At 37.0% G+C, this 27,756-nt stretch overlaps 1 protein-coding gene across 1 annotated transcript in view; it reads left to right on the top strand.

Moving 5' to 3' along the window:
• LMBRD1 (LMBR1 domain containing 1) overlaps positions 1-27,756 on the top strand; it is a 68,798-nt gene that overhangs the window by 11,365 nt on the left and 29,677 nt on the right. The window contains exons 4-7 of the mRNA XM_058834724.1: positions 3,529-3,626; positions 4,574-4,641; positions 9,074-9,162; positions 13,358-13,431. Of these exons, the coding sequence (XP_058690707.1) occupies positions 3,529-3,626; positions 4,574-4,641; positions 9,074-9,162; positions 13,358-13,431 (329 nt within the window). The remainder of the gene's footprint in view (positions 1-3,528; positions 3,627-4,573; positions 4,642-9,073; positions 9,163-13,357; positions 13,432-27,756) is intronic.

Raw genomic sequence — 27,756 nt, 5'->3', positions numbered from 1 at the left:
CATAGCTGTACTTGACAAGTACAGTGGAGTTACATATTCAGAAACACTCTTCTAATCAGTGTAATTTTTCTGTGAGCAATGTGCTAGAACATAAATTGAAAGTCTGTCTGCATTGAAACTAATTGTTGTGAATTGCTTCAAACAAGTGTCTGACTTGAATTTCACTACTGTTTTGTATTCTGTAGCTTCCACTTGGGACTACAATAGAGATCTTCCAATCTTGAAGAAAACTTATTTTAAAACATTATTCATGGATTGTAAGAAAAGACTGATCATAAGCTTCTAGAAGTAGCTTGTGACTTCTCAGCAGAAAAACTGAGGGAGTATATAACAAAGTTGTTTTAAGCAACTCAGTAATTTTGATGTTATGTAATGCCCTAGTATATGATACCATCTAGAAAAACAAGTTTTGTGTGAGGTAAGAGACTTCTGATGTAATGTTCTTGAGCCTCCTATGGTGCTTAAACCTCTTAAATCTCCTGTAGTGTCTTAAAAGGATTTGGGAGAATATTGATTTTTGGATAGTCAGCTTGAAACCTTTCCAGTTCTAGAAGAAAAGAAAACCCAACAAGTCAAAACATAATTAAGGGACCATTACTCTTGTTATTTGAAGACTACTATGAGGTGTAACTTTTTCATACTTAAGGTGTCTTTGTATTGATATGGTGCAAATCAGCAGAAGGGGTAACTTGAGATAATAGCTGTCTCTAAGGAACAACCTGCAGCTTAGAACAACTTGTTCTAAGGAACAACAGACAAACCTTTTGAAGGAGTTGTCACTGAAGATTCCTTAAACTGTGGCAGGAAACACTGTTGTACTGGCCCTGTAGTGAAGCACACTTCCAGTGATAGTGCTTCAAGCTTCTGATACAACCCAGAAAAACGTTTGGAAAAAAGCTGAACCTCTGAACCAAAACGAAGAGCAGTCCCTGAAAGCTGAGACAAAGTTTTATGCCACAAGGTCACAGGGGAGTTAGGGGGAAGGGAATATCTTTGTTGCTCTGTTGACTGGCTGCTGTAAGACCTTTGCTTTTGAGGTTAGCTTTTCAGGGAGCAAGCAGCCCTTTTATTGGGTAGGACAGTAGGCAGTTGGAGGCTTGCCCCCAGGTAACTAAGTTGTATGGGCTGATGAAAGGTCCTGCATTCACTTTTTCATGAGTTCTGAAGGTTAAAATTCAAAAACCAGATGATCAGTTTCCTGTCTTTTTGATAGGTGCTTGGGCAAATCTGTTACAGTTACAGTCACATAGTTACTTAGAACCATAGAATATGTGTTGGAAAGGACCTATTAAGATCCTTGAGTCCAGCTTCTGTCCCTGCATAGAACACCCAAATAATCATGCCATATAAATGTAAAGAATCGCACACCTGAGAGAATTGTCCTGAGAACTCTTTTTGAACTCTGTCAGGCTTGGTGCTGTGACCACTTCCCAAAGGAGTTTGTTCCTGTGCTCAGCCACCCTCTAGGGGAAGAACCTCTTTCTAATATCCATCTTAAACCTCCCCTAATACAATTTCAGGCCATTCCCTTGGGTCTTGTCACTGTCACCAGAGGGAAGAGCTCAGTGCCTGCCCCTCCTCTTTCCCTCACAAGGAAGCTGTAACTGTAGTGAGGTTTTCCCCTCTGTCTCCTCTTCTCCAGGCTGAACAGACCAACTCAGCCATTCCTCATCTGGCTTCTGTAGTAAAATAGAAAGCACAATCTTTTGCTTCAATATGTGAGTTATAAGTTTAATTTTCAATTCTTACTTAAAAAAAAAAAATCCTCACAGGCAATTTAAAACCACCTGATATGTAAACAAAAAGATCTGTCTCTTGGAATTATTCTCTTGGGAAAAGCAAATCCAAAGATGCCTTTTTTCTCTGCTAGTTCTGTAAAATTACTGTGGCAACCAAGTTTTTCAACAGAGCAGATTACAGGGCTTTTTCAATTTTAAGTGTAGATTAAACTACTGCATGTTTATAATACTGCGTGCAATACTTGAAGATCTGTTTAATGTGTCATTCTCTAGCAGTTTATTTGCAGCTGATAACATGTTTAAAAATGGGATCTTGCAGGTTTTTTCCAATCTTTAATGATTCTTTGTAAATAAAGTTACTCATACAGTTCGTAGTCTTTTTAATCAATGTGTTTCTTGCTTCATCCCTTGGAAGAAACATGGATCACAGTCTCATTATGTAATGAGCTAAGGGCATACCTCATGAGTAAGGTATGCTGAATTCAGTGTAATATAATTAGGGAGTGAGGATTTTTTGTGCTTGTGGTGACCTCTATGGGCTGATTATTCTAATCTCAGACTAATGATGCGTGTAACTTGCCTAATTTACTGGCCCATTGTCATGTGGATTTAGGAGTAGTCTAAAAAAAACAGATTATAGTTTAGACAGGTTTGATTTCTAAAAGCATTCTCAATATTGAAGTAGTACTGTGAAAAGTGAGGTTCACATATTTTTATATAGAATTTAAGAGTTCAATAAAGAGACAATTAGGAGATAAAAATAAAGTATACAGATATACGGCAGGGTGTCTCTGCATTCAGCTAAGAGAGCACACTTTACTAACAAAGGATTGTCACTTAAAAACAGAACCTTACTACATATTCATAAATTCTCATACATGATTCAAACATTCTTCTGAAGTTTTGGATGTTTTTTTGTTTAGTTTTTGACTTGCCCCCTTCCCAATAAATCAATCTTCTTGGCTCCACCGAGTTTCACATTCCTTGATAAGCGAAATGCAATAAATTCCTCCCCCAGAGCTCTGGTCAATGCTGTTTTCATCTGGATAAGATAATCTAAGAATGGAGGGGGGGTCTCTAACCATCTTTTTCAGTCTTTGGGATATGCAAACAAAAGTAATTTTTGTTTTAATACTATGCCATAGCTCAACATATATGTATATTATACCATTATTTCTAAGTTTCATCAAAAACAGAAATAGAAAGAACTATATTAATATAACCAAGTTTTCTGACTTTATACATATAACATTCATTTTAATATTTGCAAAAAGCCAACAATATAATGTGTATCTATAACACTACCATTCTAGAATGCTTAGGAGGCTTTATTTTTGAATGGAGGTCAGTGAGAACCATGTCTTTCATCTGTGATGTACTCATGCTAATAGTAGAATCTGATACTGAGTCCAGTGATCAAAATAGCTTTAAATCAATTTCATTTGATATACATTTTTTTGAACAACCTCTTACTGGGTGTTTTAGCTTGCTGTTATTCACTATGCTTTAAGCTAGTGTGCTAATATTGTATATTGCTTGCGTACAGTTGATTACTTTTAGTCTTTTGTTATTGCTGAGTTGAGGGTAGAGCTGAAATCCTTAGTCTGAAAGAGTTCACTTTAAAGTCCTTTGGAGTTCACAAAACAGTAGTAGTTTGTATGCTGGCTAGTGAATTTTGAAATTAAGAGCTAGAATGGGAGGAAACTAATGTTTTACTCTTTACTTTGAATTACTGTGTAGTAAATGAAGTGCCAATGTAACTGTATCTTCATTTAATTCTTCCTTCTAGCTCTGTACTCGATTATTCTGTTCTGTGTCTTTCTGTGGATTCCCTTTGTCTATTTCTATTATGAGGAGAAGGAAGAAGATGATGGCAACACATGCTCAGTAAGTTTACTCCAGCAAATGCACCCAGCAATGAAAAGGCAAATGACTATAGCCCAAGTATGAAAAAATGATTTTTTAACTAAGAAATGGTATTAATATTGTAATATTTAAGTCTATTAGTGTAGTTCCATAAAAATCCTGGAGCAGCTTGTCGTAAGACAGTCTGACATTGTCAGTCTAAGCGCTGTGGTCTCGCATGACGTGGAACTTTAGTGAGATAAGTAATTAATGTCTTTATTTTCATGAATTCTTTAAACTTTCTAAAAATACTTTTGAGCAAGATTTCATTCACAGGAAGTTAAAATGTCTCATGTGAGACTTTCCATAGAATACAAACCATATATAGTCACATTTCTTAAAGTAGAGTATAGGAAAATGGTTCTGATTCTCAAGTAGGTACTCAAATTTAGTCTTTTTTACTGTAGTGTTTGCATTTTTTCTTGAAGTAGGCAGTAATAATTTGCCTGAAGCCAACATGCTTACTTTTGTAATGCACTGACTTGAGACCTCCCAGGGAATACAGTAACTTCATGCCAGTAAGGTGCTACATTTCAAATGAAAATACTTAAGAATCTTCTAACCAATTAATCATGATTGTTTTCCCTTCTGTTTAGTTGTAACCTTAACATGACTTTTAATAATAGCCATAATATAAAGTATTAGTAGTAAGTATTTTCTTTGAGTGTATTTGCACTGAATATATCCAGCCACAGCTGCTCAAATACATAGCTTATAATGGAAGCAGAATTCCGCGTCATTGTTCACCATTCTCAAGCTATGAGGCTCTTCAAGAACGTGTGCTTATGACTTATTTATAAAACTGCTGATGCTTTTTGTGGTGATTTTTTGTAGAATACCTGTTCTGCTAAGTATACTTTTTCATAGTTTGCACAAATCCCTTTATAGTCATTTTATGTCAATGTATTAACATTCTCTTTAATATTCAGCAGGTCAAAACTGCACTCAAATACACTCTGGGATTCATCACGATTTGTGCAGTTCTTCTGTTAATTGGGTAAGTATTTGTATTGAGCACTGTTCTATGCAAGATTTATTTATCGGAGTTCTGTTCTGTGCTTCTAAGAGGTAAATTATGATGCTCTCAATCTGTATAATCAGCATTAGCTTAATCACTAATAGGGCTTAAGTATCCTGAGAGTTATGTACCTGAAAAGGAAGAGTTTAATGGGAAGATAAAATTGTTTTCTTAATTGTGGAGGTACTCATGCTTCCAAGCTGACTGAACGTGCAGTTGGAATCGATGTCAAGGGCATGATGGCTTTGACACAACTACGTTAATGCTTCAGTGTACAACAGGGAGCAAAAAATTTGTCCTCATCCATGTTCATCAGATAGTTTTTTGCCTTTCTCAAGTGCTTTTTCTGAAATGAACATTGCAAAATGGCTTTTTAGGAAAATAATTAGATGTTATGTGCTTCTACTTTGCTAAATGGAAATGTCTGAAGAATGTAAGTGTAGTGTGGGCTTATACTTTACTTAATTGTGCCTTGCATGATAAAGCTTTTGCTTGCATTTGTTTAAAAGGCAAATGTTACTGAAGTGAGTAACCTGTTTTCAGCAAGTGCTGTTGTTCTGAAACTCCAAATGGTAGAAGAAAATTGATTTCACATCGCCATTAAGCATGACATGCACACCAATACTGAATCTTTCTAATGTCTGTTGTGTCATAAGCTTTTTAGCATTTTGACTGCAGCAATAAACTTGGTAAAAATAGTAAAATGCATGCTAAAATGATCCATCGAAGTTCTGGAGCATGAAGCAGAAACTAGAGTGAAATTAATGCTCCCAGTTGTATACCATCTTACTGGAATATTGTTTTAGTTTTGCTAGAAGTTAAAGGTACATTTCTATCAAGTCTTTTGTCCTTTTAAGTGAAGTAAGGTGTTTACTCTTGTAAGAGATTGAAGAGTTTATTACCTTAATCATTGTCTAGAAATATTACTGAAATTTCTTGCAAAAAGCTGTTTCTGACAGTTAGCTCACATCATAGGTATGGACAGATGTATTGTATAACACATTTGGTTTAGAAATCTTGGTAGTGTCTCTTGTAGGTGTCGGCTGAATCCTCAGTAGCTGTAAGCATGTTTGTTCCTCTCTCCCCATAAGGTAGTAAAAGGTAAATCATGTATTTCCCCTTTAAGTGAGTCTGCAAGACTCCCTTCAATGAGAAAAGGCTCAGTTTTAGAGGCAACTGAGGTGACTGCTGAAGAAAAATGTGAACTCTATTTCTAGTATAGTTATATATAGATTAAGTAGCATGTCTCAGTGTTTGTATCTGCTTTTTCTGAAGTTACCTGTCTTAGCTGTTTTCATAACAAGGGCGGGGAGTGGCCACAGAAGTCCAGTGTGACAGGAAAGAGATAAATATGCTGGAGCTGAAGCTTCTATATAAGTGGTTTGACTGAATGTGGTAGTGAAGACTAATCTTGCAGTAGTGGGGGATCTCTCACTGGTTGTTAGGATCAGAGTAATGTTAAATTAAACTGGAATTTTATGTACTGGGTTTGACTCTAGGTGTCTAATCTTAATGGACTAGGGTGCTCCTGCACAAAGGTTACAAGAGTGAGAGGGGTTGGAATATTTCCTGTTAAGTGCATAACAAATAGTCTTTCTTCCATGCTTGCATGACTAGTGTCTCATAGCCAGACAACCCCTGTACTGATTGGTTTAGGAAGTAATCTGTGTGATTAAAACAGGTCAATAAATAGTTTTAAAGGTCTACATGAGATTTTTTTTCCTCTTCTCTGGTCAGCTGTCCTCAAATGAATTATAAAAGCTACATTAAACTCAAAGTTTGAGTGTCTTACTCTTACCAGGATGTTGCCCTTGCTCCACTAGAGATTGTTATGAGTATTTTTGGGAAACAAATCTATTTTGTGCTACATAATCTTGATGTTTTTTCTGACTTGATCACACAGCTCAGTAAGCAGGATGTATTGTCCAAATTGTTATCAGGAGCAGTGTTTGTACCTCTTACTTGTCTGTTAAAAAACAGTTGTCCAGCAAAAATGTGCATGTCTATAACACTTAAATCCTCTGCATGCAAATAACTTGATACTGAGTTAAAACCAATAAAAGCAAAGTATAGGGCAAATTTATACTGGGATACTCAGAACTAGTTTTTACTTGTCATATCTTTCCCTTCCCATAAGTTATGTACTTTCCTTTTACTTTCTCTAAATGTCATGTTCTTGTCAAGGGGCTTGAGCTACTGCAATTTAGATTAAAACACCCTTAACCAGTCTAGTATGAAACAAAATGGTTGTTTTTGAGGCTAATGAATGTTTGGTTCCAAAATGCTTGCCTCCCTGACTGTCAGTGTTTAGAATTAAACTGGTTACCTTAAATTTTCTAGACTCATTAGCTCTTACAAAGCTATGAATAAATCTAATTATCCCATAAATAGTTATGCAAATTATCACAGCAGAACTCACTTAAGGAAATTAGTCTAAATCTGGTGTGTTGGAAAATAATTTCCTTAGGATGACAGTTAATGACACCCTTTAAGGATCAAACTTTACCCATCTACACTTGTGTATTAGCCCTGCCTAGAGTAAATAGTTTTAAACTGCTTGTCTTGCATTTATTTTTCTTGTTCTGCAGCCTAGATATTGATCTAGATTTTAACCATCATTTACCCAGGATGTGTTTTGAACAGCATAGCAATTAGCTTCTATTCTTAAAATTACCACATTTAATAATTTGATTTATGTCCAGAACTCCAAGTATCAGACATCAAGGCTGAGGCGTTTTGTTTGCTTGCATTACCTAAAGTTTTAACTCCTGTATTCCTTTCTGGGGCTTTTGGTATGTGGAATTTGAGCAGGAACAGAATCAGATGTCCATCTCCTTCAGTTAAGGTTTATCTGAGTGCTAATTGAAGAGTGTAATGTATTCTGTAGCCCCTGCTCTGATCAGTGTCCTTTGACATGATAGTTGTAGGGAGTCTCGGGGGAAAAGAAAAAAAATCCTATTGTTCTCAGGGGGAAAAGAGCAAGCAAGTTATAAATATCCTAAAATGTTCTTCCATCTTGTTTGTTCCCTGCATGAGGTCCACAATTAGCAAATCCATGGTCGTGCTAAAATAAAAAGAACTTGAGCTCGGTTATGTTCTCAGTCTCCTTTTTTAACCATTTTTAGCAAATAAACCTGCAGTGATTTCTTTCTATCATTTGTAAGTAGAAATGTTGCTTAACTTGGTTTTAATACCCATCTTTATTTTGTCTGGATTCTGATTTATGGAAATAATTACTACTAGAGGCAGATACAAGAACTAAATCCTAAGTCAATAAGCATGTTTCAAGTTAAGCAAACGCTAGCCCTCAATCTGCCTCTTGCACAGTCAAGAAGCTTTTTTTTAGAAATTAAAATCTCAACTTTTAAAATGTCAACTTCTTTTTTTTGCAGAGTATCAGTTTGGTTTTGATGTGATATGTACACACAGTTGGTTTAGCCCTAACCTTTGAAATAAAAGCATGTATTTTGTACTTTGTTTGAGACTGCTCCTGGAATATACATACTTATTTGGGACTTCAAGCAGGGGTCTAATTATGTAGTCTTTGTCATACAAGTTCAAATGCTACTTCATGGACTTCTGTTTGATTCATTCATTCTTTGCCTAAAGTGCTTCCCTTCCAATCTATCTTTCTTGTGACTTATAGACATTCTATTTCATGTCTCAAAGCTATGGTTTCAGTGGTTTTTTTGTTATGGAGGTACTATTTTTCCAGCTGTTGCAAACTCAGCCGTTTTGTCTGTAGAGGTGCTGAAGAGTTATTAGTTGACTTTAGATGGTGAGCCTCACAACAGGAAACTTTCAGCTAGGGGACTGTTTTACCTGGCATTGTTCTCTGAGCATTCTTTGCTAGTCTTCTTATTGGAAGAACACTTAATTAACTCCTTTGTAGCTCAGTTCCCTGGGCCAACTACAGAACAAAGAATGGAATGTAGCAGATGTGTTTAATTGTAATAACAGAAGATAAGTATGTCCCTTTATATTTTAATGGTTGGGAAATCATTAATTATTTTCTTTTGGCTTTTGTAAGTATATATTTATACAAGAATTTGTCTCAATTGATGCTTAAAGTTTGTTTGGTCCTCTGCATATGAATCAAATCAGGGTAGTAAATCATATTAATGATTTAATGATACTTTTTTAAAAGTCTTTTAATGATACTTGAATGTAGGGTCCTTACCTCTTTCAGGACTGGTAAACAAATCTCTTGTTCATTGACCTCAGACCTGACTGTGCGCACACATACATGTACTCTGCTTATCTAAATGCAGTATTTGAGGAGAATGTGGATAAAGCTGAAACACTGCCTTTTTTCAGGGATGAGTGGATTTCCATTTTCGTGATTTGGAAGTAGAATTTGTCTTGTATTTCACTAATTAGGGTAAGAAATGGTTTTTTTTTTTTATTACAGTGCTTTTGTTCCTTTGGATATTCCCAACAAGAAGAATTCCACAGAGTGGGAGAAAGTGAAGCTCCTGTTTGAAGAATTTGGAAGTAGTCGTAAGTTTGAGATTTGTTCTGGGCTTTGCACAAGTTGCTACATTACTAACCTCTGCCACTTGTTCATTGACTGAACAAGATAATTTACTTCCTTGGTTGCAGTTTTCTAACTTTTCTGACTGCTTTCCTACTTTACAATAAGACTGTTCTTCCTGTTCAGAGAAAAGCAGAAATTAGAACTATCTTGAGAGCAGACACCGCCAGCATCTCCTCTCCATACTTTAAGTACAAGTCCCCATTAGACAGCAAGGACTCCAGTGTTGTGTCTGCTGATATTCATGGTGGGGAGAGGAGGATACTTTCCTTTATGAAAGTCTTTACTTAGCTCTTAAATGCTACTTGGATGCTGAAGTTGACTGACTTTCAGTGTATGGTGAATGTGTATCATGTTGTGAGAGTCTTCAGTCATTTACCTAATGAAATGCAGTACTGCTGTTCATTGTAAAAATGAGACAAGTGGTTCTGTCTATTTGTACAGGAAAGTCCTGAGGATGTCACAAGTTCTTCCCTTCGCTCTTACAGTACTGACCTCTTCTGAAATTGTTGTTTGCATTTGTTATACTTTACACTAGGGCTATAAAGAGCAGTTGAGAAGGCCAAGTGCTATAATTACTAGGTCCCCTGCCCCTCTTGCTACCACTGTCCACCCTGCAGCGGCCAGGGAGGTAGGGGAGGTAGATTAGCTTCCAAAGAAGACCCTAAAAACAAGGCTCTTTCCCTTTGCTGAGATGGCAGTCACAGCTTTATTTTTTGGGATCTTTTGGGGTGAAGTTGCAGGAGGGAAAGAGGAAGAGGTATCGATAGGCACTCCTTTTTCGAGGCAGGGGAAAGGGGTGTGGGGGATTTACACAACCAATAAGGGGAACTGGGGAGAACAAGATAAGGGAAAGAACTTACAAGCCTATGTTTTTGGGGGTGCATTTTTAGGGTCATAGCATTTTTTCTAACTGCATTACAACAGCCAAACTCCATGGAATAGTATTTAACACTTAGGTGATGTAGTTCATGTGCTTAGCCAGAGCATGTTTTCAGAGTAAGTGTGAAGGAAGTGTTTTATAGGTGAGCTAAGACAGACTTGATGTCACTTTTCAAATGTGTTCAAAAAAGTGTAAATATAAAGTTATCTAACAAATATTCTTCCCAATGCGTAAGTACTCTATTATTTTGTACTTTATTCTTGATATGTCTCAGAGTATTGGTTTCTGTGTGAATGTTTTAAGATATAGTCATGCAAGCCTTCATCAAGTCATATTCTGCATTATTCTAGGAATTTTGTACTGATTAAAAGCTCCCTGCAATGACATAGACCAAACACTGACAGAGCTGGCTAATCCCTTCAGGGACCATCAACTTTATATGTACAGTTTGCTTAGGTATTCTCTAACCTGATCCTCTTCCACTGAGGGCACATATTCCTTCCAAATTTCTCACTGAGCTCCCTGGCCTGGATTTTCTGAAGTCTGGTCTTGCGAGTAAAAGACTGAGGTAAAGAAGGCATTCAGTACCTCAGACTCATCACTGAAAAGTCCTGTCTCACGAGGTCCCCTGCCCCACTCAGCAACAAGCCCCTATTTTTTCCTCTTCTTCCTCTTGACACTTAAATACTCAAAGCCCTTCTTGTTTGGTTTGACATCCTTGAAGAGTCTTATAACATGCTCTGTGCTGTAATCTGTGTTTGTGAGCGCATGAGATGAGGAGGACAAATCCATAGTTTATTGAATGTTTTGGCTATCTGCTTGTTGGTGTTTCTCTTGCTTTGCAAAGATTATAACAGCACAAGGAAAAGTGTTTCTTAAAGTGTTTATACAGGTTGTGATAATGATTGAGCTGAGATGTAAGCTAATTTTTCCAGGTGACCTTGATGTGACTGTAACAAAGTATTTGGCTCTGTCTTTGCTATGAAATACAATATAGCCAATGTTTATTTCTAGGAAAGTAAACTTAAGATGCTGGGTTGGGATGTGAAAGTCTGATTTTGTTTTCTATTAGCATTCTCTTGCGACTTGTAAGTGGAGACAGAACTCATTGTGGAAAAATCTCTCCTTTTACTTATTCTGGATATACAGCTATCACCCATTGTCTCACACTTGACAGCTATGCACCACTGAAGAGCCTGGGCTCCACCTCTTGGCTAAGGTGAGACAGGCTGTATTGGGTGTCTCCAAACCTGTCTCTGTTCCAGGCCAAACAAGCCTGACTCACTTAGCTGCTCTGCACAGCATGTACTCCAACTTCCAACCAGCGTAGTTCTTACCTTAACTTGCTCAGATTTATTAGTCTTCACCTGTAGCAAGGTCCTCAGAGCTGGTTGTGCTATATGGTCCCTTCCTGTAATAGATGGCCATGCTGCTGTTGATGCAGCCTGGCATGCCATGGAACTTCAATGCTGGCAGGGCATGCTGCTGGCTTATAATCAGATTGCTGTCTCCCAGGACCCCCAGGTAGGGGGGCCCTTGTGTTTTCATAGAGCTATTCTGTAGACAGCAACTCTCTGCAAAAGGTTCTTTTGTATTCCAGATGCTGGAGAAATAAGGTAAAATTCTTGCCCGTAGTGTTAACTTGTATCTGTTGTCTTGTTTTTATATTAGTTTACCCTTTTCCTTTGTCTCGTATCAAGAAATACAAAGATCTTGAGACATAGAACAAACACTGAGTTGTCACTTGTTAGTTGATTGTGGGATTATGAAAGAAATGCAAACTCATCCACTGAGGCAAAGCCTGGTATTATACTTCTGATATACAATTATCAAATTTTCAGCCAGTTAGTTTCTTAATGTTCCATTGAGCATAGTTCAGACTTTTAAAATGGATTTTAAATGTTGGCTTCAAATACTTATACAGGAGGTTCATCAAATACTGTATGTAAGTACATAGTGTGGTATGTTACAAATAGGGGTCACTTGTGACTTTTTTTTCCCTAAACTTCAGAAACAACTCAAATTTTCACAGCTACTGAAGGAAAAATTGTATTAGATTTATTTTTGAGGGTTTCTGGGGGGTTTTGTTTGGTTTTTTTTTAATAAGTTTTAAACATAGCAGTAGTATTTGAAACACAGCAGCATATATTTTTTTAGCTCTGGGGAAGTTATTTGATGTGACCTAGCAGAAATATTAAAGCAGAGATTTGAGCAGTGAAGTTGGATTTGGTTGTGCTATTCTATTAGTTTATGGTGATTTTGTAAGGAGGCCTGTAGGGCTGGTCAGAAGAGGGATGCAGCTTCTCACAGAGGAAGGTTATGATTTCTCAGTTTTGCCACTGCTTAGTGCTGTGTTCAGTAAATAAGAATGGGAACTAGCTAATGAATGGAAACAGGCTAGTATATCTGTGTGAGTAGAAGTAAAAGTTGTACTCTAACTGTACTCTAAATTCTTGTATTAACTGGAGGGGAGAACGTGGGGGAGAACAGTAAACTCTGATTATGACTGAGCACAAACATGAAGTATTTTGCTGGAAGTTAATTTCTGTAATTTACTGTAAGTTTTGATGTTACTAAGTAACCAAAACCACTTGCAATGTCTTGCGTGGTGAGGTTAGGGACAGACCTGTTCTGAAGAACTATGCAGGAGATTTTAGGGAGTTGAGTGCCTTTTTATTTGGTCAATTTCTCATATACTATCTCTTAATTACGAGAGTATAATACACAGGCTACAATAACTCTTATAATGCCTGAACTTTTTCCAGTTTGTTGGTCTGTATATGCATTGAGTGAAGCTGAGGATTTTTTTGGTTGATTGAAGGATCTATGCTTGTCTGATTCTGGATAGTGCTTTTAGTAGGAGAAATTTGGTGATAGCAAACAAAGCTAAAATGAACCATCCAGAATGCACATGGAAATTGTGCAAGTCACCACAGCACCCTGGAGAGGCCAGAAATAAGTCTTGAAGAGATATTAGACAGCTCTGGGGGCTGGTTCATTAATGACTGTTCAACCATTTGCATGAATGCAACTTCAGTGAGCTTGTAACAAAGACACGAGTCTGTCCTGGATCCTCCAAATTGGGATAAAGATATGCTGTGGTCAAAAAGCTCTTCTAGGTCAATTTTTCATCTCAGTTATGGCTGGTAACTATGTCTTAATCTTTTTCTTCTTTCTCATGAACTTAAATCTCTTCTGGAAACTAATTTAGGAAGGAGTGTTCTTATACATCTACTGTATTTTCAACAAGTTTTGTTTTTGTTGTTTTTTTTTTGCAGATGGCTTGACTGCACTTTCATTTTCCATTAGTTCCTTAACTGTGATTGGAATGTTGGCAGCTATCACTTACACAGTAAGTTGTTATGCAAAGTTTTCAGATTTTTACCTTCATGATACTTGCGGTTATCACTGGCTGTGCCGGGAAAACTTGTCATCCTAAAAAGATTCAGCAGTGTCTTTAGCTCTGGATTCTCATGGTTTGAAACATTCATTCTAAATTCTAACTTTCTGCTGCAAGTTTAAGGACCACTATTTCAGTACTGAGCACAGATCAGACTTAATTTTGATGTGTTTATGCAAGGGGATGTCACATTATTTATGACTTGTAACACAATCACTGACTTTTTTTGCTCTTCAGCCTTTATTTCTCCACCCTGATGTAGAGAATTAAATGTTGCCCTTTATTTCATTGAACTGTGGCATAACCTAGAGTTGATATTGAGCTGAGGTACTGCAGTTCTTTTTGAAGGGGATTTGTAAGGGTTCATTCTGTAACCAATTGTAAATGGTATGATTAAGGTTATGTTAGTTCAACTGCTTGACTCTTACTTTTACGTACAAAGAAGAGGAACTGTTTTAACTTAGTAGCTGTGGCCAACATTTAATGTTCATGTGGTCATTTGCTTTCCCATTCTGTTCTGTTTCTTCATTCAGTGAATAATCATTGTATTTGTAATGCTACATGTTTCTTGTAGTTTTGTTAATAAACTTTCTTTATTCCTTTTAAGTTTTAAGCCTGTTTTGCTCTTCTTCTAATCCATATCTCACAGCAAGAAATAAGTAAGTTTTCTAGTAATTTTTTGGTTACCACCTTAAAACCACGACACTTATTTGGTGCATTGGCTGGAAAATGAAATTAACAAATCTAAACCACTACAATGTTTTAATTTGTCAAGGTAAAATTTTGCAACAAAGAAGCTTAAAAGCTTAAGATAACTGACTGATAACAGACAAAGCTTTAAAGTTTCTTAGAAATGACTGTTTTTCTGACAGGTTTTAATCTTTAAGTTCATGTCCTTGCTAATACAATGTTTTTTTCCATTGGAGCCTGAGTAACATAGTTGTTCCCATGTAGCTTTGCTCCTGAATTCTAGCTGGCTTTGTAGCAATAGCTTATGTAGTAAATTATTTTGAAGTAATAAATTATTTTGAAGCATTGGTACCCAAGGAGGTGTTTGTTTCAGGCAAACTATAAATGTATAAAACTTGAACAAGGATTTAAGAAAGAGGGAAGGGGGCAAGGTGCTTATGAAATAGTACCTTTAGACTCTTAAATGAATAACAAGTGTAGCTAATGATTTTCTGCCTCTCCATCTGGTGTGAGTTAACAGCAGAATTATGGAAAGCAGTTCAGTAGAAGTTTGCATATGTGTCAGCAACCTGACAGCACAGTGGCCATCAGGGTCTGTGCAGTAGATAGGAGAGCAATTGCCTGGATCAGCTAGTGGGTATCTTAGGTGAGCTGAATTGCTCTCGGCCCCATTGACTAAGCACTTGAACTTGACCATGATTATAAATTTTATTTCTTTAAGCTTTTTCTTAAAGTGACATGGGTCATTAAATTATTCAGGCTATCTTGTTGACATCTGGATCATGTGATGGTCAAAAATGATCTAGAACTCCACTTAGCTTGTAATAACATGCCAGATTTTAATTATTTTCCCTTAATTATAGACGAAAAGATTAATTTCTTGTTCAACTATATTTCATTGAAGAGCACATACAGTGTTATTTTAGCCATGAGACTAACAAAAGAAAAAGCCTCATTAGCTGGGAGATTATCATCAGTGTTTTATTCAAAAAAACAAGTATGTTTTTTCTAATTGTTAGCAGACATCAAAACTGTGAGATTGTGAAAATAAAGCAACTTTATTTCTTACTGAAAGGTAAACCGTTTGCAAAGAAAACCTTAGCAGATGTGGCACTTTGTTATATGGTTTAGTGAGTATGGTGGTATTACATCAAAAGTTTGCCTTGACCTCTTGGAGGTCTTTTCCAACCTTAATGATTTTATGATTTTTGGATTTTTTTCAATTTACTGCACAATATTTCTTACTTCCAATATTATTGCCGACTTATTTTTGAACCCAGATTGGTTGTAGGCTAGATTCAGCTGAGTATCACAGTATGCTTGTGTCCTTAACACTAGCTGAACCTGGAAATCCATGTTCAGTAACTTCAGTTTCTGTGTTGTCTGTGTTTTCTCAGTCATTAAGACAATACTTAAATCTTCAGTATTGTTGCTTTAGTGTCAATGTATTTACACCTTATACAAATACTGGGTGATAAATGAGGTGGAACATCAAGCATTAATAGCATCAAGCTAGCTATTATCTGAGTGCCTTAATTACTAAGAGTTTTGGGCTAATTTGTTGCTTTGTAAACTTCAACAGAGCTGTCTATGCAAATGCCTGGAGTGTGAAATTGATTTCCTTTATTTTTAACTGCAGTGTTTCATCCTTCTGGAACTATCTGTTCTGTTTTATAGTAGGTGTTAAGGGAGAGTGGGAGAAATGGAGGAGCTATTTTATAGAAGTTTTGGGCATGAGCTCACATGGGAGTGGGTTGTTATCTACCTCTGATGTGAGGTTTTTTGTCCTTGTTTGCAGGCAGTTGTAGAATCTTACACTGAAACAGTGAGCTGGCTTTGATATATGGATGGACTGAGGTACAAATGTATCACAGACAGTGGAAAACACCTATTAGTAGGTCTGTTCTCAAAGTTGGAACAGTGTTTTCTTTATGCTCTAGAGCTTTCATAACACCTTTCCCACCAGCAGTGATGGTCAGGTTTCCATATTTAAGCTATTTTCACCTGCAACAGCATGGGCTGGACTTGTCCCAGTGGTATGACATACTGCAGAAACTGCTTCAGTAATGAAAAGTTTCTGGTCTGCTGTACTTCCCTAAACTTCAGGGAGAGGTTGGCTCAGAGTGTAGTTTGTCTTTACCAGTTTGGATTGCTCCACTCACTCTGCTTCAGAGGAGGAGAATGCGATTCTTGAAGGAGTAACTGTTTTCTCTTGGTAGTTTGCCATGTCTTTGTGTTGTGGGGTGTTTTGGTTTTTTTGGTGTATTAGCCTTTTATAAAAAAAAAATCACCTCTAGATCAGACAGGTGTGAGTGCACAGACAAGTCTGTAGGGGATTGTGATGCTTGCTGCCGTCTTAGGACATCTCACAAGTAAGTAGTTAGGCTCCTGTGTTGTTCTGCTGCCTAACAAATTGTTTATCCCAGTTTACGAATGTGGGAGATCTTTGTCCTTAGTCATTAAACCACTCTTTGATCATTGGTGTTAGTTACTCTTGTTTTTAAGCACAGAAAAATAATATTTTTATATAAGAGTGAATACAAGAATAAAGACACCTATTTCAAAATTTTTCACAAATGCTTAGTAGATGATGGAAAAGAGAGTAGATGGGGACACTGTGTGTGGTATCTGAGTTCCTGTGTCTCCGGACAGAGGTGATCTCAGATCTGTGGTTTACACAGTGAAGAATTGAGTATTTGTAGTATAGACATAACTGGAATTTTTTTTATTTTCCCCTGACTTCTGCATATCCTCAGCCTGTTTCAGTGCCAGCATTGCTATTGTATTTTTAAATGGAAACTAAGAACAGGTATATCTGGCCTTCAAGGAAAAAAAATCTATGCTAAATGCTTATCTAATAAAGGTTGTATTTTAATAAGTAATATGTTAGCAAATCCCTTCATACCTGATTAAAAATGGCCTTACACTGAATGACTGTTACAACACAAAGCACTAAAAATAAATAGGAATACTGTGACTGCAGTTGACTGTTTTCATCGTAGAATGTTATTTATGGAAGAAACCATGGAATAGATGAATCAAGTGATTTTATTTAAGTCCCTGGCAATGCAATTTATCTGTTCTACAATTAGTTAAATGTATGTTAACAGTACTGCTTTGTGTGGCCTTCAGCATGAGGAATTAGATTATGTCTGCTCTAAAATGGAATTTCTGTGCTGTAGTAATATACAATACTGTGAAAACTTAGAGGGGGAAATGCTTTGGCACTGTCAGCCAAGGTAGCCTTGAATTTGAGTAGAAATAGAGAGCAAAAGCTCACTTTAGCATGTGTGTGCTCCTAGATTTCCTTTATGAAAGCATATCCTCCTGCTTTTCCACGGGAGGAGGGATGAAGCAGGGTGGTATTATTGAGATTGTAAACTGCTGCAGTTTAAATTATGGAGATACCAGATTTACCCCAAGGACTAATCTAGTTAAAACCTATTTTCTAAGGATCAATCCAGTGTTTGGGGCCTTTCAAGGTGCTGATTGGTTTAATATATTACTCTGAAGTACATGGTGAGATGTTAATGCAATGAAGAGCACAATTCTTACCAGATCATACTGTGTTGTAGCGTTTGATATGTTGGGATTTGGGGGGTGAAGGTGACAGTTGAGGGACAACACAAATTGAAGCATTGTGCTGGTCTGGAGTTGCAGATAACTGAGCACTTGTGTTGCTGACTATGGTAGATAAGTAGGTAATGCTACAGTTCAGTGGGGTTGTCATTATACTGGATTGCTGGGTTCCATTTTCTATGGCTTCAAACATCAAAATCACAGTAAATTTGATCTAGTGATACATACAGAGAAGAGCTTTTCTTGCCATTTAAGGGACAATGCTGAGTTTTGCTTTTGAATTGTGAGCTCTTCCCCAGCATCTGAATGGGGTAGAGTGAAATACACTGTTAAAACTGAAATTGCCAAAGAAATAAAACTTATTTGGTATGAAAAGTTCCTGATCAATTTCTGTGAAATACTAGTTTTGGGAGGTATTAGTAATAACTACTGATCCTGAAAGTATCTCATCCCTTAAGATAAATCACTGGGGAGGGTATTAGCATGGAAATTGGTAGCTTAAGGAGTTAGTGCAAGAGTTACTTTTCCAAGAGAAGGTCAGGTGAGAAAATTCACAACTACTTTCATTGATAACTTAATACAGAAGATTGTGTATGTCTTTGATACCTACTAAAAAGCAATAATTATTATAAGAATTAGTTTTTAATTCAAGTTCCATGCTTGCTAGGATATATCTTCAGGAGTCAAGAGCTAATATTTGAATGAAGGAGCAAATTAAATGTTTTATGGTATTTCTTAACACCATGTCATTCAAATGACAAGATGAGATGCAAGGAAGATGATTAAGCAGTAAAAGGAGTATTTGGAGAACTTTAACTCCACACTTTAAATGGAACATAAATTGGCTTGTTCCATTTAGTTTTTCATGTGATATTTGGGGCAGTCTTGCAGAATGTGGCAACAGTGTCTTCTCTGGGTGTCTGGCTGTGAGCTGTGTGATTTTTGAGTCAGAACCTTTTTCCAGTAATGTTAGCATTCTACAGGAAAAATAGAGCTTCTCTAACACTTGATTGCGTAGCAAGATCAGAGGTGTCTAGCATGAGGCTAGACATTTTGGCAGTGGTGTATAAGGATAATCTAAAGCGGATATCTTTGTTGTATTTGACAAGTGTTTCACCTTATTAAATGTCCGTAACAGTAAATTCTCAAATTGCTTCCTTACATTTGCCCTTTAAACTTTGCTTTTTTAGTTTTGGGGTGGGTTTTTTTCTGTTTTTTTTATTTTTTATTTTTTATTTTTTATTATAGTTGTTCCAGTGAACAGTTAAGGTACTTAAAATTAAGATGTGGGCACAGAACTGAAGTGTCTAAATTTCCCAAAAGCTTGAACTGTAGTTAACATATGAGTTAGGACCAAAGAAACCAAAAATCAATTAGACGTGTGTTCAAGCAGAACGTTTTTCAACAGCATGAGTTCTTTCTAATTGTGTATAACAGTTTAAAGGAATGCTGTCTCTGGATCTTATTCATATTGCTACTGTACCATTTTTAAACATAATTCAAAATTCTGGAAGCAAGTTTATGGACAGATCTGCACAGCACTTAATTCTGAAGCTTCAAATTATTTTTTTCTGAGGAACAGTTTTGAGCTAAGCTGTTTTCAGAGCAGTACTTCCCATGTAAGCCTTCAGCTCTTCACACACTACTATACTGTTACAACATGGCAACAACATCTCTTGTTGGTGATGTGGCTTCACCATGTTTGGAAAATGTATGTCTAGCCCATGCTGAGCCTGTCCCGTAAGATCTTCATAGGGAAGCTTGTGAGATATGGGCAGACAGTGAGGTGAATTGCAAATTGGCTGAGCATCTAGGCCCAGTGAGAGTGATCAGTGGCATGAGGTCTAATTGTAGGGCAGTCACTTGTGGTGTATGCCAGGGACTGATACTGGTTCCAGTCCTGTTCTACTTTTTCATTAATGGTCAGGATGATGGGAGGAGAACCTTCAGCAAACTTGTAGGGGATGGGAGAATACACTCTGGAGTTTATATTTGAGCTATCCAGAGGGACCTAGCTAGGCTGGAGAACTGGGTGGGCAGGAACATAATCAAATTCACCAGGGGAATGTGCAAAGCTGAGGAGGAATGAATGTGTTTGTATGCAGTGGGACCACTCAAGAGAAAACCAGCTCGGAGAAGGACCTGGGGATTCTGGTGGACACCAAATTAACCATGGGCCAGGAATGTAGTCTTGCTGCAGAGAAGGCCAGTGGTATCGTGAAGTGCACTAGGAGGAGTATTGCCAGCAGGTTGTTGATGTTTATTCTCAGCCTTGGTGAGCCCACACCTGGAGTTCTGGGCTTCTCAGTACGAGAGGGATGGAACTGTAGAAGGGAGGCTGGTGGAGGGCTACAAAGATAATCAAGGAACTTTCCTCTTATGAGGAAGGGCTGGGAGCCAGGACTGTCAACCAAGACAAAAAGATGACTTAGGGGAGGTCTTATCAAAATGCACAAACATCTGAAGGAAGAGTAAGAGGAGTATGGAGCTGGGCTCTGTTCACTGGTACCTAGGAATGGGACCAGAGACAGAGGACACAAGCTGAAACACTTGACCACTGGTCCAGGTTTCTTGGAGAGACTGTGGAGTCTCCTCCTTGGAGATATTCAGGAGCCGTAACTGTGTGGTCCTAGCCAAGCAGCTCTAGGGGACCCTGCTTGGGCAGAGGTGTTGGACCAGATAACCTCCAGAGTCCCAAACCTCAGGCATTCTGCTGTGTGGATCTGCAGGGTTTACAGTGGTACCAATGGGTCACACTGTGTTGTACCTCATGGTGTGAGGGTGTCTTTAAGCTTGAGTCTAGCCTATGAAATGGTTGAGGTGACAATGATTGACAATAAGATGGTTCTTCATTGGATTAATTTTTTCCACAATAGTGGTTTTATTGTTATAACCTTACTTAGCTCACATTGGACAACTATTTATTCCATCACAGCTGTTAATTTGTGGGGAAAAAAAAAAAGATTTATTAGAGATTCTTAATATGACTTATTCACCTCAGTACAACTAGTGTTTTAAAAAGTGCAGTGGGCACTTTGTTGCAAAACTATGCAATGTCAGAAAATAAGTTAGTTATGTTTTAGTAACTGCTAGCTTGTGCAAGACTATTCTGTGTCAGAAGATACTAATAACTTTCAAGTACTTTGATAGATGGCAATTTTCAGAAGCTCATTGGGTAGGTGGAAGGGAGGCTGCCAATTCAGAGTAGGGGAACAACCAAACTTTTAATACTTAATCTAAGTAGTACAAATTTCTTTTTCCATAATTATGTAACTTTGCAACTTGGACAAAAAGCGAAGTTGCTTCCGTCTATAAATGGATGTGAAAATATAAAAGCTGCAGTTCTGTTTCTTTTGACTGATCTGATACTTTTTAGCATATTTTTTTAGGATACAACACTAAAACTTAATGTTGCATTTCCTTACTGAATACATTGAAGAACAATTTTTTCTTGATTTTAATTGACAGTTTGGAAGACCTGGAAGGGACAAGAAAGATGCAACTAGGAAAGACGTGTATGCTAAATTTTTAACTTTTTAAGGGGAAATAGTAAAATAGTATGGGTGAATAACATAAATGAAGTCTACAAAAGTTCACTTGATACGTTAATATTACTGGCAAGAACATAAACATACATCTCATTTTCTCAAGTGTATGCAATCTTCAAATGAGCAACACCTATGTCTTAATGTGTCTCAATTCTCAATAATGTAATAATAATAATATAAATATATATATAATATATCCAATAAAATAATAATAATCCTTAATTGGTAGTTGCTTTTCTGTTTTCAAGCTTTATCACAAAGTCTATTTTTTGGCATTACGTAATGTATAGTAGTAAAGTACACTGCTTGATACTTAAAATTCTTTTGTAAGACGTGGACAAGTGATCTTCAGCAGGGGGCTTTGCAAATCCATGACCTTGATGATTTATACTGACAGCTTTCTATGTCTATAAATATGGAATAGTAACGAGCAAATGATAAATTAGGCCTGCAGTGCTATGCTGATTTTGGCTGGGAGAAGAGTTTGAAACAGTTTCACAGATGATGTAGTTTGCATCTATTTTTTCATTAATGTGTTTTGCATTGAAATGGTTCTACATGGCCTTAGGTATTAGAACAATAGTTGTTGTCAGCTCCAGATTGCTGTTTGAATTCAAGACAGAATAATGAGTTACTCATACCATGATGGGCAGATTAATTTTTGAGTGATCTTGTGCATCTTATTTAGCATGTCCTTGAAGGATAATTATAATTTGCTTTGTAATTTTTCCAAACATTTAATAAGCATTATTTAATTTCTTATGGAACTATAAAATGCTCTTTTTATTTTCTGTCCTGAAAGAGGAAATGTTTGAAATCTTAGCTTAGCTACTCACAGATGTGATGACCTTTTCACACCTAATTTTTGTCCAGATTATCATTTACTTTCCTCCAGTTGATGTTAATTAACAACCAAAGAGTTTAAAACCTTTAAGAATCTGTCTAACCTTAAAAGCACTCAGTGAGCGATACTCTTTTAAGCAGTTGTCAAACAGCTATTGAGAAATAGAGATGTTAGTAGCATTCATTGTCATTACCATTTCAATGCCAATCATTTCAATGCCGATTCTGAGATAGAAATGTAATTCTTTTATTAAGTTCACTTCTCTATGAAGTAACAAATAACCAAATTAACAAACCAATTTGATGATTGCTTTAACAGCCTGATTCCTACTATTCTGTTGGAGAACTGTGGATATTAAACTGGTGGATAAATGATAGGTTTGTACTTTAAAATTTTTAGAATTGGAAAGTAGATTAATCTTTTGGTTGTTAATGCTTTTCTAAGCCTGATGGAACAGTATTGAGGGTGACAGCTAGGCAAAATAATTATGGTCAGTATTTTAACTGAAGCAGAGTTAACTCTCTCACAGATGTTATGTCCAGCAAGCACAAGTTCACAGCACATTGCAGAACAGCTGTAGTATAGAGGCTGTTGTATTTGGCTTCTGTATCTTAGAAACCTTGACAGCATTTTTTTTTCCACTTAAACATTGACAAATAATGTGTGTGTATGGTGGAAAGAAAACATTATTATGAGAAATTAAGGTGAATATATCGCAGGATACTGTAGGGATGAAGAATAGAGAAATGGAGAAACAAGTGCTCAGTGCATGATTCATTTTGTGTACTGCAGTCATGCAAGAATTGCACAGTGAACCTGCCTGTTCTGTTTGGTCAATCTGTTCTATGCTTTGAGATGTTTTTTATAACAATATTATTCAAAAAGTAATGTGCTCTGAAGATTGGATGCTAAAACTTTCCATGAAAAACTGAAATTTTACCAAATAACACATTAAATGATTTTTGAAGCTGTATGGAGTGAGATTTTTAGAGGAAGCGAATAGCCAGCTGTCCATGAGAGAGTTTTCCATCTTCAGACACTTTTGGTAGGCTTTGTCCTTTACCCCTCATAATTTAAGGGAAGATAGATGAACTGCTGGCACTATTGCCATGCTTAATGATGTTCTGGAAATAAACTCCTTGAATTCCAATTTTTATTTTTGAATGGTAGTATGAATAGGTAGTCAGAGATGGAGACATGGCTTTAGAAGAAGGCAGATGGTGAGTCCTTGTAAGGTCAGATTGCTTTTCAGGAGAACTGTGCAGTCCAGCTGCACACAGAAGGTACAGTTTCAGTCAGGGTGGAGTCCCAGTTCCTCTTACGCAAATTCAGTGTTGGGTGTTGGTGTGACACCTGAAGGTGCAACTCCCTTGAGGCTATTTAACTGGACTGACCAACGTGCTCAGTCAGAAGCAGTGCTGGCAGGAATGCCTTGTATCCATATGAAACCGTTCAGTATAAGCAACTGAATTGTTTCAATTGTTGTGAAGGGTAAAAGGTATCCTGTGACTTCCCTCATGATTAGCATAATTCAAATAAAAAGCTAATTATGGTTCTAGTATATAAAAGTACCTTCTATACCAAAATAATTCTTTAGATGGAAGGTATTTTTAACTGGGACATTTGTATTGAAGAAAATTAGCTCATACTTGACTGTATTTCTTAAATACTAGATATATTAAAATAGTTTAACTGTTTCTAACTTGAATAGATACATTTTTGTTAGTCTAGTTGGTAGAACTGAATATTTTGTCTTTCATGGTCACACATTGAGGTGTAGTATTGAAATAAGATGCTGTAAGAAAGTAGGAATTTTAATATTTGTGTCTTTAAATCTGAGAGCATTTCTAATGTCTTTTCTACAATGGTTATAAGAATTCTTTCTTTATGTGACCTCGCTAGAGGGCACTGCTGTGCAAGAAATGTTTGTCAATATTTATTTCTACACTTCTTGCCCGAGATGTACATCTTTTAAAAAACCCAGTGATAACAACTTTAAAGCCACTTGTTTGATATATAGACCCCTAATAATAAATGGAGTAGGAAGTCATTCTGATACGCTACACAAGTACTTTTTGATAATTTATTGAAATCATAAGTTTATTTCTTAAATATCTTTAATGAGAAAAAGTTGTTAAGCTATCTTCATTTTTAATTCCGGTTGTGCACCAAACTGATGAGAAAAAATTTACTTGTTCTATTTGGTCTCTAAGAAGGAGAAATCATCCTGTTTGGGCCACAGGTAAATAATTTGGGCATATCTTATTAGCTGAATATAAGACATTAGAAAATTAAACATAATCAACTTCCAGTTAAATTATAATGCCCAATGGCTTTAGGCTTTTTGTGGTAGGTGTTCAGCTTTAAGTAATTTAAATCTATTTTAAAGTAATTCACTATATTAATTTTAATGTGGTTTCTGTCTTCCTCTCAACTGATCTATGTGCTTATGGCTGTTGTAGTTGATTAGGTGTTCCCACCTTAATACTCCCTTTAGGTGAAACTCTCATAGTTTGTGCAATTTAGAAATCTTACACTAGAGGTAATGGTTTCCAGTGGAAAACCTTTCTGGATCTTTTTAATACTCAGGAGTTTATCGCTGAAGTAGTTGCTTGATGCAACAACTTCAGTATAGCATGATTTTACAACTTGCTTCAACTTCACTTCTGCTTTATGTTTGAGTGACTGTTATTAGCATAGCAGGCACCTAATAGGAAAGACTTCCTTTATCTGGCCTTGGGTTTTGTGAGTCTGGCAAGTCTCAAGTGTTGTAACATGCTGAGTCTGCAAGAGACTAAGAATCAGAACAGCAGCTCTTCCTTCTAAATCTTAACTGTGAATGACACAAGAGTAGCTGAATCTGCTGCGGGATGAGAAGGAAAGGGACCTGGAAGAAGTGGAGATTACACAAATTAGACTCAATGTATTTTCTCATAAGGTATTTAATGCTCTGTCTGGAGTATGGAGTTTATTTGGGCTCAGTGGCATGCTGAGAGAACAGGTGGAGCATGCTTCTCACTGCTTTTCAGTGCCAACTGATACTGCATAAAGGTACTGAGCTATTTGTTGCATTCATGGGAGTTACAGGCTCCTGCTTTAGATGGATTTATTTTCAAATTACTGTCTCAGACTGAACTACCACTTCTGAGTAACAAATAAGACAGGAGTCTCAAAAGCTTTGTTTAGACTTGTAATAGGGTAGGGAAGCTAGGTTTTCTGTTGCAGTAAGTTGTTCTGTTTTTTCCCTTATCCTTTAGAGCAGAAGGCCTTATACTTCAAAAAGTATATGAGTACAAACTTCATGCATCCAGAAATGCCTGTAGATAGAGACTCAAATGAGAACAAGACAGCTGCTCATGGATGATGCTTCTAACTTGTAATTAATAGGTAGTGAGCTCTTAAGATTTGGCTTTCCAGCCCCGAAGCTAAATGATAGTGGTGATCTCTTCTGTTGAGCACTTGTGATTCAAGAGAGAGGAAACTTCTCTAAAATAAGTTGGTTGAATTATAAATTTAGATTTTTTTTTCTACTCAGAAATGTGGTTTCAATGAAGCTGATCCATCATCCAAGTAAGAGCAGAGATAGAGCCTGAGGCCATAGAGACCTATCCTTGCAACATGTGTTATCAGATACCAGCCTGAACAGTTACTATTTAGTACCAGAGTCAGTTCATTTTGAAGCACCTGTGTTACAAAACTGCATGTATACTGTAATTGACTATTGCTTTTGGATGTGAGGTTTTACTCTTTGGTACAGTGTCTCTTATTTGACTTAAAACTTCTAGACAAAAAAACAGTCTAAAAATAAGTCCTGGAATCTGTTGTTTCAGTGGTATAAATATGTCAAGAATTACTTGTTTTATATAACATCATGTGCATAACTTGTGTTAACTGCTTTAAAGGCTCTTTTGATACGTTTTAATGTTTTTCATATTCCAAACTTTGATCCCACAGTTTGTTTCAGGACTAAGTTCTCTCTTGACTGTAGTATACGTCTTTGGCTTGTTTTCCTTTGCTATCCTCAATACATTGTTTGCTTGTTAAGTTGCAATTGCCTGAAATAATAGCCCTTGAATAATTTAACACTTGTACTAACCCAGGGGATTAAAACTTTGTCCAGGGCAGCCTTGAACTTATCAGCCTGAAGGGAAATGCAGCCCTGAAAATGAGCTAATACAGCTTCTGTTCAGACCTGTGACACATATGAGATGACTCATTTTTCTGTCCTTCATTCTGTATTTTGTTATCTTGAAGGACCAATGTGTCCTTTTTTCACACTGATGATGGGAGCCTTACTTGCATAATCGTCTTACTATTGGTGTCTTCTGTATTCAGGCAAGGACCTGAATAGCCTTTATCACTAGAGCAAGCTTGATGTTTAAGTATGTAGTTCACATTTTCAAAACCAGCAAAACAATACATCACTTTGAGACTTGTGTTTTTCTTTGTAGAAATTTAGACTAAGCCTGGAATTTATTTCTTAACTATTTCATAGAGTGAATACTTGATATGTTAATTGATACATTAACTGTTCGAAGAATAGGTGGAGACCTCAGATATTGAAATCTAATTACTCCTAAGTTCAGGTTTCTAAAATTGTTTAGGCACATGTCATAGTAATCTCTTACATGTTTCTGCACACTGGCACTAGCTAGAAATCTTTTGGGTTCCAGAGAGGGACCTCAGATAAATTGCAACCTGCATTCTAGTTTATGATGTTGTATGGTGTTCACATGTCCCCTAAATTCTGTAGTTTTGCTACTAGCTGACCTGAGTGAGCTCTATAGGGTCAGTATGGGCCCAATATTATTTAGTCCTCATAAATGATCCTGGGTGATGGAGTTGAGTAATTGTATAGTTTGAGAAATACAGCAAGCCTGGGAGAAATAGATAGAACAAAGAGCCACTGTACAAATATTGACAGGTGGGAAGATTGGGCCAACAAGAATGAGATCAAGTTTAGTAGATGTTAAGTTAGTTTCTTGCAATGAGTTAATTCCAAGCAATAGTTCATGCTTGGGTCGATCAGCTGGGAGATGGTTCTGCTGGAAATGACCTGGAAGTCCTAGTGGGCAGCAAGCTGAGCATGATCCAGCACTGCGCCTTGCAGCAGAAATACAGTGTCTAGGGCTTGCTTTAGCAAGAGCATGGACATTTTCACTGTATTTGGCACTTCCAAAGCCACACCTAGAAATTGTCTAGTTTTGGTCCCCTAGTTTATGAAACAGGTAAACTGCAGAGGTTCCAATGAAGGCTTGTGGACATGATTACAAAGTGGCAGAGAGCAACCCATAAATAAAAACTGAGGAATTTTTTGTTTGGCCTAGAGAAGAGAATTGTGGGAGAGTGCTTTTTATAGAATTAGCTAGGTTTGAAAAGACCTTTGAGATCAAGTCCAACACCATCTTGTCAACTAGACCATAACACCAAGTGCCACATCCAGTCTTCCCTTAAACCACCTCCAGGAACAGTCACTCTATCACCTCCCTAGGCAGCACATTCCAAGGCCCAGTCACCCTTTCTGTGAAAAACTTCTTCCTTATGCCCAACCTAAACATCCCCTGGTGCAGCTTAAGATTGTGTCCTCTTATCCTGTCACTGGCGACCTGGGAGAAG

This window comes from Poecile atricapillus, chromosome 3, assembly GCF_030490865.1.
Source record: "Poecile atricapillus isolate bPoeAtr1 chromosome 3, bPoeAtr1.hap1, whole genome shotgun sequence".
Classification (NCBI taxonomy): domain Eukaryota; kingdom Metazoa; phylum Chordata; class Aves; order Passeriformes; family Paridae; genus Poecile; species Poecile atricapillus.
This window is presented reverse-complemented; position numbering and strand designations above follow the sequence as displayed.